We start from the raw sequence: 16,250 nt of genomic DNA on the forward strand, positions 1-16,250 counted from the left end.
TGCCACTCGACCATTAGGTCCCATGTTTTGCAACATACCGTATGTCACGAAATCTGGACCTGCAGCAGTCTTTGTCTTACAAGACGCAAGCGCACATTTTAGCTCCATCATGGAGAATTCGTAGTCTAATTGTACATGCTGCTACTGAAAACAAGGAAGAACTTTTTGTTTTGCCATTTAAAGCGAACACTGAAACTCAGCACTAGTAATAGATATGTTTGTTCTAGTTATAACTTTGCAGAAATCCTCAGGAATCACTAATTTTGAAGTATCCTTGGCTATTGTGAGAGCATGAAATGGTTGTGTTTGAACAACAGGGCCGCTTAATGCACGAATAGTCATCCATAGTCGTGCAACTGGTGTCAGGGGAGACAGCGCATTGCAATATTCATGTCATCTTTTTTCCCTAATTTTTGTAGTCGTGTACAAATGACTGAGGGGATTTGCTGCGAAAGAAACACGACGACAAGAGAAAGAAACGAAGACGTGTATATATGCGGTAACCATGTGCAATCAAAATTCAATTGTTAGTAGCGCTGTGTCTTCGCTTCCTGCTGTGGCAACCATGCGCAATGAAAATTCAGTTAGTAGCACTGTCTTCGCTTCCTTATCTTGTCCTCGTTTTTTCTTTGCGCTTTGCCTCAAGTTATGCAGTACCAACTAGCCCACCAGTCTGTTCATATGAAAGTCTGCGTAGCAAATGCGCAGCAGCTGTTTATGGCTTCAAGACCGCCGTCACTCGTTAATGCGACTAACAGTGATATAACGAAATACGAAGAGAATAAGTCTTTAACAACGTGGAAAAGAACTTCCTGTGGCCTTACCATGAAACGGCGACGAAGCAGAAATGTCAGACGCTGGCAGAAGAACCCAACAACGATCCTTCGGTAGCATTTCACAGAAAGAGCCCGGTGACGGGGCCCGACTAGGCTTCGCACGCGTTGGGTCGTGACGCCTGTCAAGCTGCCTGCCACAGTCACATGTTTCTCGATGTGCTCTACCACCTACCGGAATCGGTAAAGCTCCATCGCTCGGCCGCGAAACGCCTCTAGTGTCAACTCTTGTCGTTTACTATGTTACTCTATGCCGCTGAAGCGGTTACGGTAGCTGAAATCACGCCATCCGGCCCCTTATTACTTTGATAGCCGAAGGAGGCCCTGGATAAGTTCGGCTCTCGACGTGACAGCCGCACGACGCGAATATTTGGCGCAAACAGCTAGGAAAGGAACAAAGGGGGGAGAGTACCTTGGAAACCGACGAAGAAGAAATGAGCTGAGCGAAGGCAGAGAGCACGGCGGCATACTGGCTGGGCGCCTGTTATCGCTGGAACGTTAGTTGGCCGCGCCAAATGCATTGCAAGATAGGCGAGTCGGCGCTCATGTACAGGCTGTTTCACACTTAAGGCCAGAATACATGAAGCGAACTTTCACGACGAAGTTCGGGCGGCAGAAAATCTGCCGCGGCGCGACGCCGTATGTTCTTGCTTCTCGAGCGTTTTGCGGCTGCGCGAGCTGCTGCCGCCGCCCGACCCCAGCTGTGGTGCTCTTGTTCAGTTATTCACATTAATTATCTGCGTTCATTGAGTCTAGAAATATTTTTTGTAGTATCGCGTACTGCAGCAGTTGCTTAGCGTCTTTAAGCAGTCGTTTTAGAAGCCTTAGCAGTCGTTAGGTGTCTTTTCAGTCTCTTGATTATGGGATCTTCATTTATTCCATGATTCGCAACCCACGTAGAAGCAATGTGCTGAAACTAAGCAGAACTTCACACGAATAATAATTGGAGAAGCGCAGAAGAGGACGTCACTCTTGAGCCACTGTGCAGCCCATCTAGTTTGCTGAGCGAGGAGCGTCGTTGAAGTCGTGTGACAAATTCTACGGACCGCTTGAACCTCCAGTCGGGCTCCCAGTAGCCTTTTTGCTCCCAGTAGCCTTGTTCCACAGGAAATTCGCAGTTGCTGCGTCGAAAAAATATAAAGGAAGACAGCAAATTTTCATGAATAAATGAGGAAAGGCGGCAAGGTCTCACTGCACAAACTACTGTCAAGAAACAACCAGATAAAATTGTTTCTAATGGTGCTCGCGTATATACGTTGTCGCCCAGCTTCATTTTGACGCGATTCCACTGTTTTACTCAAGCTTTTGAATTCTCGCGTTCACGGGAGAATCGACGTAGTGTGCTGTGGAGTTTTTCTTACTATATTTATCCCTGTAAGACAGGAATAAGCAGTGAAATGTAGATTAGGGCGACACATCAAGCGTCAAGAAGAACCACACCCTGAGAATTAGCGAAACTCCTTTCACGTGTTACCCTTTTTAAAAGGTTTTTTGGTCATAAAATTCAAAATTAAATCTCTCTTGCGCAAGTCGTTTGTTTATAATCAAATGAAGTATTTTTACCACTGTAAATGGCTAAATTATAATCCCCTCTGCTTTTTTTAAAGCCCATGCAGATACCAGACGAACAGCCATCTCTGGATTCTTACTGGCTTGGCCGGTTGCCCACGCATTTCATTAGCCTAAGAAAGACCGCTCAGCTATAGACAGTTTTATCGAGTGCGCCGCCGTCGATTTCTCGCTTCCCATTCTTGTCAATCTCCATGATATTTTTTTGTTTCCGTTCTTTGCATCCAATTCACTGTCTCTATTTCTACCTCATTCTTTCTGGTGACTCCTTGTTGTTTATTAACAATTTTAATTACGGTGTACGTGGTTGCCAACTTCCTTGACCTTTTCCTGTGTCCACGCGTTTCAGGTAGAGGTAGTTGTGCACTTTAGCCACCCATTTGTTTTGATTCATATACCTGAGCTTTTCTTCAAAACTGATTTGGCTTTGCACTGCTCTGACTTCGAAAGAGGCCAAAACCATGTCACCCTGCACTACCCCATTTGCGGTTTTACCATGGGCGCCCAAACCAACTGACCAGCCGATCTTTGTTTAAGTTCTAGCCCCGACAAGGTATCCAATTTTAAGCACAGAAATGAATTTGCAAAATTAAGCGCAGGTACCGTTGCTCCTTTACAGATTCCACACACAACCTCATATTTATTGTGGCCTCAAGGCGCTCTACGTTTCATTATTGCTACATAAAGCAGCTCAACAAGTCGTTATCTGGTATTCTGTCGCAGTCATAATTGTTGCTACGGTTGAACTACATCCAGGTAGCCCCAGACATGTTCTAACAGCTTGTTCCGAAATGCTCTGTAGGACAGAGATGTTATTTGTTAGCATTGGGCAGCACTGGTGTGCTATATCGCAAGTATCCTAGGAAGAGCGTCCTGTATAGTTGAAGCATAGATCCGATAGATGTGCCCCACGTTTTACCGGCAAGAAACATTAGTATATGGGCGATAGGGGGTAAGCCTCTCTTCAAGTATGAGATGTGGGTGCCCATGAAAAGTCTCTGTCGATAATAACGCCTAGGAATCGGTGAGATTTTCCGTATGAAATTGTTTGGTGTTCAATAGAAATGGGGTGCCAGGTCATGTAATTGTGAGTAAAAGCGACTAAGGCAAACTTCTCGCCCCACATGCTAAGACCTTCAGCACGCAGGTACGACGATGTCAGGGTCACTGCTTTTTGGAGCCGTGCACGAATCTGGGGACGTGTAACTGCCGAGGCCCATATGCATATATCGTCATCATATATGGAAAGGTTGACTCTATGTTGTAGAACCTGGGTAAGTTCAATGATCGCAAGGTTAAACAAAGTGGGGCTAAGAACCCCGCCCTGCGGGACGCCACGGCATGTGTAATGGTCAGAGGTTCGTCCATCCATACTTTGCACAAAAAAGGATCCTTTGAATGGATAGTTCTGAATCCACCGAGACATTCATCCACCAATGCCATTATTTTCAAGGGAACATGCTGGCCCACCACCTCGCTCGCTTGACAAAAAAAAAAAAAGGACCCAAGGCAGCGTTCTCCAGATCAATTGAGGCTAACGAACACTCTTTGTCATTGAGATTCTCGCCCTCAAAAAGAACCCCATCCCCACTGTGGTGCTTGAAACAGCCTCCGGTGTGCCTTGCTGTTCCAGGAATTGCGAAAAAGGCCAGCGTGGCCACCGCAGCTCCCAAGCAGATCACACTGGAACACTTGCATTGTTATAACATCTCAATCGGGCCTCATCAAGTTTAAGACTTTACACCTAACGACATCTACAGGTTCCGAACTGGCCGTTCTTCGCGCTGCTGTGGAGTACATTGAAAAAGTACCGACTAGCAAATAGGCAATACTTTGTGACTTGAAAACAGCCCTCGAAACCTTGCAAGGTTTACGCCGTGGTAATTATGACCAGCTGGTGTCCCAAACCAGCAAAATTTGCCATTGCGCTTCTGAACGAGGACGTGATATAATCTTTCAGTGACTGCTGGAACATTGTGGCATCGTTGGTAATCACCTCGCCGATGATGCTGGCCGACGTGCCCAGGATGGACCACTGACACTCGTTATACCTTTAGCGAAAGTAGACGCTGCAAGAGAGCTTCGAAATCACGTGCATACCATCACGTTGAGTTAGTGACATACACCGCAGAACCGAAATTACCATCAAACCTTTCGCGACGTGACGCAACACTGCTTATCGGCTGTGGGTAGGAGTAGCATTCACTAACTCCTAAATCTGTCGTATTGTAATGGCGGACTCATCGATGTTAGCTAAGTGCAAGTGTGAAGAAGTCATCAATCATTTTCTGCGCCACTGTTCTCGCTTCGATAATCAACGTGAGGCTCTCCAGTGTGCCTTGACTAGACTGGACGATAGGCCATTTGCAGAAGCAAAGGTCACGGAAACCTGGCCACAGAGTTCATCAGCACAGAAAACCATTCGAGCGCTTCTTCAGCACCTGAAGGCAACAGACTTGATTGCCCGACTGTAGACATGCTGCACCCAGCTTATTGCTTGCGAAAGTGCGATATAGACCATTTTTTCATGGGCGCCACCATATTACGCATGCAGTGGCTCCATCTATGGCCAGCCGGCATGCTGGCCTGGGCGAGTATGTCAGGTATACGCTCGGCGCTGGTTTTTGGTGTTTGTTTTCGCGCTCGTGCGGTCTGTTTAGTGTGACGTGGCGTCTTCTACGTGTAAGATGGTGCTGTAAGACGTACTGAAGCGGTTTAAGTCGGTACGGCAGGACATTCTGCTGGCGTTGACGTGGACGGGGCACGCAGCGTGATGTGTGTACGCGTGTTTGAGCCTACCATCATCCTTGGAGATCAATTGCGTATTTCTCAATGTTCCAGTCACAATATGATCTTATATCAGTATTCTCCTTTATTTTTAAGCAGCGGTTTAGGAGCAATGAAACGTACGCGACAATCGTAACAGCGTGGGAACCGTTCTGCTGCGGTAGAAGTTGTGCTGTTATACTAGCGTTAAAACTGTTAGCTGTAGATTACATTGCGTGACCACGTAGTTCAGTGGACATGGTTTCCAACCGTGAATTAAAAAGTTTTGGTTAGTAATAACAGTATACCTTACAGTGTGGATTAGACTTGTCCAGCAATACGACCATTTACGAAGTGCGCAAGCGTCGGAAGCAGTGATACGTGCTGGATTGCAGATATCGTTGCTCTATATAGCGCATGGTCCAAGCATGCGACATCAATATTTATACGAGGGTTGATCCAGAAATAAGGTTCCCATCAATTTTAGAAATATACAACATTGTTTATTCTCATAGAAATTTACATAATCGGAAAGATAAAACTTTGCTCTATTTTTCTACATAATTGCCAACTTTTTCTACGCATTTTTGAAGGCGGTGCTCCTATCTCTGTATCCCAATGTCGTAGAACTCTGCCGCAAACGCGATGAGGAAGCGTTTCACCACTTCTTTGACTTCATCGTCGCTCCAGAAGCGTTGGCTACTCAAATGTTCCTTTAACTTGGGGAACAAGTGATAATCAGTAGGAGCGGGACTGTACGGTGGGTGGGGCATGACAGTCCCCCCAAAGTTTTTCAAAAGTTCCTGGGTTTGACGGGAGACTTGAGTCGTCCTCGCCGGCTGTTCTGGATAGCTCGCCTGAGTTTTCTAAGTGTTGCACAGTAACTCTACGAGTTGATTGTTGTTCCACGTTCAATGAAATTGATTAGCAGTATCCTCTTAGGATCCCAAAAAAACGCTTGCCATAACTTTGCCAGCAGAAGGAGTTTGTTCTATCTTCTTTGCGACTGGTGACTCTGGGTGACGTCACTGCGTGGACTTTTGCTTCGTTTCGGGAGTCAATTGAAGCACCTACGTTTCGTCTTCCGTAACAATGGAGTTGAACAATCCTTTCTTATTTTCCTGACACTTTTGAAGAAACTGGCAAGCACGGTCAAGGCGTTTCTCCTTGTGGTCTAATGTCAATATAGCTGCGGAACCCATCGAGCACAACACTTGTGATACCCCAATTTTTCAGTCAGAGGTCTTTCCACTGTACTGTAAGTACTCCCATGAATTAGAGCAACAAGTTCACGGATGGTTATCCTCCTGTTTTGAAGCACTTTGCGTTGGACCATCTGGATAACCGCCTCCGAAATGTGGATAACCGTCCGTCGTGTGGATCCACCACTATGTGCGGAATAAAGTAATTCCCAGTACATAACATTGGCGACGAGGCGGATCACCCATGGCAGGGAAGCCCTAGGGCATCGTGGAGCATCCAGTAAGTCATAGCTGAGCGCCAGCATGATTTTTCTGCACGCTTGGAGGAGTTTACTGGCTCCAACTGGGCATCGTGGTTCAGCCGGCTACAATTTTTTTTTCGAGGCCAACGATGTGACTCACCCTGTCAAGCAACGAGCACACTTGCTTACACTGTGCGGTGCTCAAATTTACGACGTGGTTTGTGCGCTGCGTCAACCGAAGACGCCCGACCAAGTGAGCTACGCCGAGATCGTGGCCGCACTTCAGGCACACTACGACCCTCATCCGTCCGAGGTCTACAGTCGTGCGATGTTCCAAAGGCAAGATCAGCTTCCAGGTGAATCGGTAAACGACTACATGACCGCTCTACGCAAGTTGGCTACGAGCTGCAATTTCGGCACGCTGCCGACGGCAACAACAGCAACGGCGACGTCAGCTGAGGTCACAAAAACACAAAAACAGGAGATTAAGAGAGAGCTCTTATTTGATAACTCGCGGGGCAGCTCACTATTATTCGAAGCTAGGACGGGGGTTTTGAGAACGAAAACATACAGGGCTAAATTTGAAGACGGGGACCTTCGGTGCACAGCTTGCGGAGCCGAAATGGAGACCACTGAGCATATAGTGCTAAGATGCACAGACCTTCGCCCGACCCTGGCAGAGGGAACAGTGGCAGATATGGAAGGGGCATTAGGTTTTCCCGGGGAATGAGGGCAAATAGATGAGAAAAGAGTGGCAGTAACGAAGGGGAGGCTAGAGGATTGGTCGAGGAAGTCAAGGGATAGATAATACCATAAATCGGGGAGATAATGTTTCCTCTACTGTTTTAGATAGTTATTTTGGGGGGCGGAGGGGAGTGAAAACTAGGTTAAGGAAAAGAGGATATAAAGAAAGGAAAAAAAGAATAATAATAAAATAGGAGGGGGAGCAAAAGGCTAGGTGGCACCAGCCGCAGCCCGTTACAAAGGGTATAGCCGCCATACATCCATTCATCCAGGGAGCTACGGGCTGCAATCCAACGCTTCTTCCGTTAGATGTGATGTTGCGCGATCGCTTCGTGTGTGGTCTCCGGGACCAGAATCTTCAACAGCAACTGTTTGCAGAGAAGGATCTGACTTTTTGCAAGGCTTATGATTTCGCTATTTGAGCGGAAAGCGCCGTCCAGCAGCAACGACAGATAAAAGCTGATCATGCGGAAGTCAACAAGGCGGCTACACGCGCCGGCGGCAGCGCTTCGGCGTCCAAGATGCATTCTCACTAAGCGCAACGCTGCTGGCGTTGTGACGGTTCGCACAGCCCCAAGACGTGTAAGTTCAGCACAACTATTTGCAATTACTGCCGGAAACAAGGCCACATTGCCAAGGTTTGTATTTCGAGGAAGAAGGCTGAGAAAAAAACATACCAACGTAGCATCTCCTTAGAAACTTCACGGACTGCGGAAGTGACTAACGAAAGCAAACATGAGGTTTCAACGTTGCATGACCTTTGTGCAATGGCAGACGGATTCAGCACCCCGAAGTTTACTCTGACGCTTACAGTGCACGGCAAACCTGTGACTTTTGAGGTCGACTCCGGTGCAGCATGCACCATGGTTAGCAGAGACACATTTCAAACCGTATGGCATGCACACCCACCCTCTCTGAGGCAGGACGACATTCATCTGCACACCTGGTCAGGTCAGCAACTGCAGGTTGTCGGAACGGCAACAGTAATGGTTCGTCACAAGAACACAGCTTGCAAGCTACCACTTCTCGTTGTCGAGGGCACTGGATGTAGCTTGTTGGGACGCAATTGGTTTGACAAGCTGGGCATCGAGCTTCACGGCATTCACCAGACAACGGAGGAAGGCAGTTTGACCGAGTTGCTACAGAAGCATGAAGACATTTTTCGTGAAGACATCACATGACACACGGGTGCGCCAGTGAATCTGGAACTGAAGGAGGGGGCAAGACCCAAGTTTTTGAAGGCACGGCCTGTGCCCTTTGCCATGCGCCCATCAATTGAGGTACAGATTGACAAGTACGTAGAAGACGGTATTTGGGAGCCGGTCCAACACTCAGACTGGGCTACACCGCTAGTATGGGTGCGGAAAAAACATGGAAGCTTGCGCGCCTGCGGTGACTACCGTTGTACAGTGAATGAAGCTGCGAAAAAGGCTTCATACCACCTGCCCACAACAGAGGACGTGTTTAGCACTTTGAATGGTGGCCGGGTTTTCAGCACCTTGGACTTGGCTCAAGCTTAGACTCAACTTCATGTGACTCCAGCGACAGCACAGATTCTCACAGTAAACACTACAAAAGGGCTGTACAAGGTAAACAGGCTTGCTTTTGGTGTTTCAGCAGCCCCAGCAATTTTCCAGCGGTTTATGGAGACCACTTTGAGCGGCTTGCCGGGAGTTTGTGTTTACCTGGACGATATCATCGTGAGTGGAGCAACAGCAAAAGAACACAAGGACCGCCTAGCATCATTTCTCCAGCGGCTGGCTCAGGCAAACCTACGATTGTGCAAATCCAAGTGTCAGTTTGGTGTGGCGGAGGTAAAATTCCTGGGTCTCAAGATTGATGCAGCAGGAATTCACACATCTGACGAAAAAGTAGAAGCTATCGTGAAGGCACCAACGCCCACAAGTAAGCAGACACTGCAGTCATTTTTAGGAATGTTGGCCTTCTATGATCGATTTCTAGAGCGTCGTGCTACAGTTGCAGCAACCCTGTATGAATTTCTGGCAAAGGATAAGACTTGGAAGTGGGAGCAACGGCATCAAAAAGCGTTTGATGAGCTCAAACGGTGCTTGTTGTCGAGGACTGTCTTGTCACACTATGACGAAAACAAGCCCCTCTTGATTTCATGTGATGCTTCACCTTATGGTGTAGGTGCAGTGCTTGCTCAGCTGGACAGCCAAGGCAGAGAGGCACCGATTGCGTTTGCATCCCGAACATTGGGTGCTGCTGAACGTAACTATGCACAACTTGACCCTGAAGCTCTTCCTGTAGTTTTTGCAGCCACACACTTCCACAAGTACATTGTGGGTCGAGAAGTCACGTTCATGACTGACCATCAGCCGTTACTGGGGATTCTCGGACCACGGAAGCCAGTACTAGAAATTCTTTCGCCCCGAATGAAAAGATGGTGCCTTAAAGTGTCAGCATACAACTACAACCTCCAGTATCGTGCCGGTAGTCATCATCAGAATGCAGATGCGCTGAGTAGACTGCCTCTGCCAGACCGCACTGAAGAACCTAACTTACCTGGAGACGTGCTCATGTTCGAGGCGTTACCACGACCGCCGTTGACAGCTGAGGTTGTGGCCACACTAACGCAAGAGGATCCAATCCTAGCAGAGGTCTTTTCAGCAGTACAGAATGGCACCGTGCAGCGTCTGCAGGGAGACAGTTTCACCCCATACCGCAGAAGAGCCACCGAACTTGCTATCCATCGAGGATGCATCAGCTGGGGCTAAAGAATTGTCATACCTGCAGGAGCACGAGAACAGGCCATTTCATTGGTTCACGCAGGCCATCGTGGAATTGTAGCCATGAAAGCTTGTGCGCGCAGTTATCTTTGGTGACCTGGCTTGGACGCCGAGATCGAAACAACTGTCATATCATGCGACCAGTGCCTGCGCACCCAGAGCGATCCGAAAAAGGCTCCAGTTCCAAATTGGACGCAGCCAACGACACTATGGCACACATTGCACGTGGACTTTGCAGGTCCGGTAGAAGGACATACCTTTTTGGTTGTTGTCGACGCTTTTACCAAGTGGGTAGAGGTGCGACCGGTGAACAGCCCAACATCAACAGCAATCATTAGTGTGCTGCAATCTTTGTTTGCCACATTTGGCATACCACGCAAGGTTGTGTCGGACAATGGGGCTGCATTTGTGTCTTCCGAGATACAAGACTTCTACCAGAGAAATGGCATTCGAAGCGTAACGTCAGCCCCTTACCATCCTGCTACAAACGGGCAAGCAGAACGTTATGTTGGGGAACTGAAGAGGGCACTGGCCAGAGAACCATCCGGTTCGCTCAGTGTTCGCTTGTCACATTTTCTGTTTCGGCAGCATACCACAAGCCATGTTCGGGCGGGAGCTGCCAAACCAGTTGGACCTCATCATTGCATCGGAAGGACAGCAGGCTGCACAACCTGACCTACTCAAGAGTCGTCAACTCATGCAAGGAGAAGCCGTATGGGTAAAACTATTCGGCAAGGGGCCAGACTGGACAGAAGGTACTCTGGTTAAAAGGATGGGCCACAGATCCTGGCTTGTGAAATGCGCAGGAAGAATTGTTAGACGCCATCTAAACCAGCTCAGGAAGTGCACCGGCGAAGTGAAGCTGGACAGACAAGCCTCAGCAACGCTCACGTGGGGCATGGACAGTAATCCAGCGGAAAGCACACCAGCTATGCCTTCTTCACGTCCACTCGAATCCGAATCGAGCATACCGAAACGACCAGCACGGATCAAACGGCAGCCTACTTGGTACAAGGCATCCTTATAAGCGGGGAAAAGTGTTGTCTCCGTGATTAGTTCGGGTTTCAGTCGTCGGATGCGGACGGGTGCAGCCGCATAGTGGCAGTGTCTGGAACTACGTGTGAACGTTCCCCACTGTGCCGATGGCTGGAGCCACATCCCTGGCAAGTCCTGGTGTGGGACCATCACGTGGACAGTGTGTTCGCGCCAAGTGATGTAATGTGGTCGCCATCTCTCCGACAAGGCTACGTTCTTAAGTGTACTATGTGCGGAATAAAGTAATTCCCAGTACATAACAAATACATCAGTGAGTTTGATTATGAAACGACGTCATTTGGAAAATGATCTTTAGTTGTTAGTGTGAATCGAGGTGCCAGCACATGCATGGTGCGCGTGCGTTATGAAAAACTAGCTTTTACATGCTTACTGTCTGCAAAGATAAACAGTTGCAAGTTAGCGCTCGTCCGGTATATATGTTCTCCCCTCTATGGTGATCGTGTTTCGGCGATGAATCCATTATTGTTCGACATGCATCAACTCGCTCAACAGCAAGAACTATTAGCTATACGCGAGTGCGCGATAGATCAGCGAGAAACTTATATTTTATTGAGAGGCCCAGTAAAATATTCTCGTTGCCGAGCAAACGAGATACGCGTTTGTTATGTGCATTTATTGTCGATGAAGTTGTTCGCACTACAATTCAAGAAATGCCCATAAAGTGGCATTCACAAATACCAAACGCATGTATGTTCAATAAGCTTACCATTGAAAATGCCCAGTCCTATGGACGACCGTTCACGCTCCCTCTGCAGCCGTTCCAAGTACTCAAGGTGTTCACGCTCCTCTTGCTCGCGTTTCTGGGCGCGCAGCTTGTCTTCTTTGCGCATGCGCTGCAACTTCTCCTCGTGCTCACGTGATGCGGCCTCACGCTCTGCTTGCAGCCGCTCCATTTTGTCTAGATACTCCTCGGCATGGCGCGACGCGCTTAAGTCGATGTCATCCATAGTGGCTTCGTGGACTTCCTGCCTTTTCGCTTGCTCCCTGTCCAGAGTTTCGGCCCTGGAATTGAAATTCACTTTCAGCTGTAGTCTAAACACCTAAGAAAATCCTAGGGGGGGGGGGGACGCGAACAGTAGGTTTTGAGACAAAATCGAATGGGAAATGGAGGAGTGCCAGAATCGAATCGAATAGCGAATACTTTTCTAATCGTCTTCAAATAATAAACAGCCGTTATCACCAATAATACAAAATCATCTTGACATCCCTGTATGTTCACAACAGTAGCAAGTTGTTACATTATTGCGCGTTGCGAAGCATCGATTTATAAAAAAACCGCAGTTTCTCCCCAAAGGCAAAGCATCGATTGCGATAGCAGTTAGTAGACGAAGTAAGGACATTAGTTTAACGGCGGTATAAGCTAGTAAATATTCGCTTGCTAACTAAATTAACAAGCGTGGTGCCACGCGCGCACACGCAAACATTATTACGTCTCATACAATGGCCGCGGAAGCTAGCTTTCACAACGCTGGAAGTGCGGCAGCACGCATCGAGCGAATCGACTTCCGTGCTGCGTCTCGCTTCAATGCGAACCATACTCCGTTGCTGCATCAGTGAAGGTATTCTGTAAGAGTCCACCTAGTGGACTATCCATTTCGTCCGCTGCTGATTGGATGTAGCTGTACGGACGAGGAGGGGACGAGCGGCCCTGGCCAATCAGGAACAGCCGAAATGGGCAGTCCACTAGGTGGACTGTTACAGAATACCACCCCAGGTGCAACGCTGTGGAAGCTACGCAAGCAGTTCAGTCGCGAAAATTTATCACTCAGCGCGTTCCGTCCATGCTTCGCAGCGTTCGAGTGGCGTCTGCTCGCGCTCGCTAGTATACGTGAGGCTCCCCGCGACTGGCTGCAATAACAAACCCGAAAAAAACAAGAACAAAAATCAAAATGATTTAAAACAACGCAATAGCAGCCGTATATCACAGTGTGTTTGTTTCTGAGGATTAAAACTTGTTTTATTCAATACTCAGCCTATGGAAAAACAGTAGCGCACAATTGCGGCCAAAAACATCGAACTACATCCAAGTGCGATCTGGATGTGCGAACGCGGCTGCGTCATACACAGCAGCCGCTGGAGTAAAGCGCGCCCCTCCCCTCCCCACGGTACCTTGCGCGCGACGGTAGACGGCGCGCTTCCTACCCGCTTTCCTACCTTGCGCGCGCGAGAATGTGCTGCCACTCGGCTCACTCTCATATGTTTTCACTCGTGCATACAGCATACGGTGCCCGGCATATTATCATGCTTGCACCTTATATGGAATATTACGGCGACGGTGACGACGACGGAAGAAATGCGCTTGGAGTGTCCATACAATTGCTATCGCGATAAAAGCACAAGTGTAGAATTAGGAGCAGATAAGTGCCTTTAATTCGCGTACTAAGGACCCATCGGTGAGTGCGAATGGCAGTGGCCGCAAAGGTCTTGCTCCGACGTAGCGCGCTCCACTGGATGTAACAATTCTCCTGTTTTAAATTTACTACGGCCGCCGTGATGAAGTGTATGGCACTTTTGTTGCATTTTTATGTTTGATCGCGCATAGTTCGTGATCTAAAGTATTAACTATTCGAAAATTATTCCTATTTACGAATACTGCCTATTTGATTCGAACACGGAGTGGAGGAGGGCAATATTCGATCTGTTATTCGGACGTTACAAATATTCTGACGCCCCTACAATATCCTTTTAACCAAGTACCGGGTATTTCAGTGAACACTTGTAATATTTTCTTAGGTATCCTGTGGAAGATAGCACAATTCTAATTCATCAGCTGGTCTACTCGAAGCAGCGGATATTACTTGCAAAATAAATTGACATACAAAACAGACTAATTAACAACACGTCACTAATTATGTTTGGACTAATTACCTTATGGCTCATATTGCAATCAAGGAATTTTAGGCGAGGAGTTCGCAAGGCGGATCTACTAGGAACGAACTCACAGGATGACACCAGTTTCGCGATATTATTTCCCGAACGTTGCGGAGAAATGAATTGGCGCTCCAGACACTTTTATGCTTCAATGCATAAAATGGAGTTTTGTTAAGAATGTAAGTGGAACGAGAGTGCATTTTTACCGCATACAGGACGGCGCATGTCCCATAAATGGTGTCATCCAAACAATTATTTTCATATGCCTTGCAGTCTCACCCGAGAATTTGTAAATTACAATATGTGGCATAAGGTAATTAGCTTAAATTTAATGAGTGAATTTTGTCATTTACTCAATTATGCATATCAAATTTTTGTACAAGTAATGTCCGCTAATACAAGACAATTTTTATAAATTTCGAAAGTGTTCGTTGCCTACATATCGCAAGTGAATACCGCCTAGGCCCATGTAATAGCCGCATCTTTGCCAGTGCGAACAGTGATTATGAGCCTGGCAATGAGAAAGATTATGTGCGTTTCTTTGTGACGATTTTGTTTAGACACGGCGCAACGTGATGTAAAAATTTACTTCAGCAAGAAAAATGTAGCCAAATTGCTTAAGTTGCCCGAATTACTGCCATTTTTAATGAGCTACGATCTGAGATCAAGCAAGATAAATTAAGGGATACGGCGAATAAAATGAAGAAATGGTGCTGAAGTACACTGAGCAGAAATAGATGCACAGCATTGCAAAAAAAAAGCAATTTCTTCGAAGATGCAAAAGGCCAAATTATTGCAGTTTTAATGAAATTGCTCACTAAATTGACCGAGTAATTAAAAAGTCGAAGTTGCGCCCGAAAGGCGAAGCATCGATTGCCATAGAAAATTATTGGACAGCTATATGAAGTGAGGACAGTAGATTTATCGGCCGTGTAAACTTGTAAACATTGGTTTAATAAATAAATTAACGAGCGCGGTGTCATGCGCGCGCACGTAAGCAAAAACACATCTCGCTCGATGACCGCGGAAACTCGCTGTGAAAACGCTGGCGTGAGCGAATGTGGCAGCAGCAACGAACGAGGTGACGTTCGTGCTACAGAGCGTAACTTCCAACTAAAGTTATCACGCAACATGACCCGTGTATATGCATTCATCATTCATTGCCACAGCGCATGCGTCAGAAAACATTATATGCGTGGAGAACTGACCAACACCATTGCCGACCGAGGCGAAGGCCGAGCCGCACACCCACTGATAGGAATCACGCCCGCATGGAAAACAACGCTGTGACAACAATATAAAACAATAATCAAAATACGGCTACAAGAAAGAGATTGCAGCTCCAAAAGGGAGAGTGCTAAAAAGGTAAATAAAAGAACAATGCAACATTGTATAAAAGAAAACTAGCACCATGAAACGCTAAAACGCTTCCCCAGGGAAGAAAAAGTACAAAAAACATGGTAAAAAAGTGTAAAAGATCTGAGGCACCAAAAAGGCAGCGCATGCGTAAGAAAGACCTCTAGAAGTAGGAAAGAAAGGGACAAAAGAAAACGAAGCGAGTAACCATAGAAGTTGGTCCACTGTATCCCTTAGTGTTGCCGATAATCGAGCCCTTTCATCGAGAGCGTGACACAGGAGGCGCTGACGTAACTATAGGGCATCAACACACGACGCTGCATCAGCGCCCCTTCTGACACCCTCTCTAGGAAAGAGCTCAATTATCTGCAACACTAAGTGATGCAGCACACCAGCTTCTCTGACTACTCTACTCCGTGTGGGGCATAAGGAGCTGGTGTCACTGTTGCCATCATCATCATCAGCCTGTTTTATGTCCACTGCAGAGCGAAGGCCTCTCCCTGCGACTTCCAATTACCCCTGTCCTGCGCCAACCGATTCCAAGCTAGCGCCCGCGAATTGCCTAATTTTATTTCTCCACCTAATCCTGTGCCGTCCTCGACTGTGCTTCCCTTCTCTTGGGACCCATTCTGTAACCCTAATGGTCGAGCAGTTGTCTAACCGGCGCATTACATGACCTGCCCAGCTCCAGTTTTTCTCTTGATGTCAATTAGAATATCGTCTATACCCGTTTGCTCTCTGATCCAAACCACTCTCTTTCTTTCTCTTAACGTTATACCTGGCAATCTTCGTTCCATCGCTCTTTGTGCGGTCCTTAACGTGTTCTCAAGCTTCTTTGTCAGTCTCGAAGTCTCTGCCCCA

The 16,250-nt window shown here is 47.3% G+C and overlaps 2 protein-coding genes and 1 pseudogene across 8 annotated transcripts in view; 1 reads left to right on the plus strand and 2 right to left on the minus strand.

The window, feature by feature from the left end:
- The window catches only part of emei (transmembrane protein 161-like emei), a 132,036-nt gene extending 131,077 nt beyond the window's left edge, over window positions 1–959 (minus strand). The window contains exon 1 of the mRNA XM_070537134.1: window positions 825–959. The gene's annotated coding sequence lies outside the window, so the exon portion shown is untranslated. The remainder of the gene's footprint in view (window positions 1–824) is intronic.
- A 607-nt stretch (window positions 960–1,566) lies between these two features.
- Window positions 1,567–16,250, minus strand: part of LOC139059149 (MAP7 domain-containing protein 1-like) — a 155,909-nt gene continuing 141,225 nt past the window's right edge. For 3 of the 7 annotated variants that reach the window (XM_070537142.1, XM_070537143.1, XM_070537141.1), the window contains exons 6-7: window positions 11,869–12,164; window positions 1,577–1,954 (exon numbers count right to left, since the gene is read on the minus strand). In XM_070537142.1, coding sequence (XP_070393243.1) covers window positions 1,872–1,954; window positions 11,869–12,164 — 379 coding nt within the window. In that variant the 3' untranslated portion in view covers window positions 1,577–1,871. Of the gene's footprint in view, window positions 1,955–11,868; window positions 12,165–16,250 lie in introns of all 7 variants that reach the window. The other 4 variants (XM_070537138.1, XM_070537137.1, XM_070537139.1 and 1 more) reach the window with 3 other exon arrangements.
- LOC139059451 (uncharacterized) lies at window positions 4,981–10,828 on the plus strand (annotated as a pseudogene).

This window comes from Dermacentor albipictus, chromosome 4 (genome assembly GCF_038994185.2).
Source record: "Dermacentor albipictus isolate Rhodes 1998 colony chromosome 4, USDA_Dalb.pri_finalv2, whole genome shotgun sequence".
Classification (NCBI taxonomy): domain Eukaryota; kingdom Metazoa; phylum Arthropoda; class Arachnida; order Ixodida; family Ixodidae; genus Dermacentor; species Dermacentor albipictus.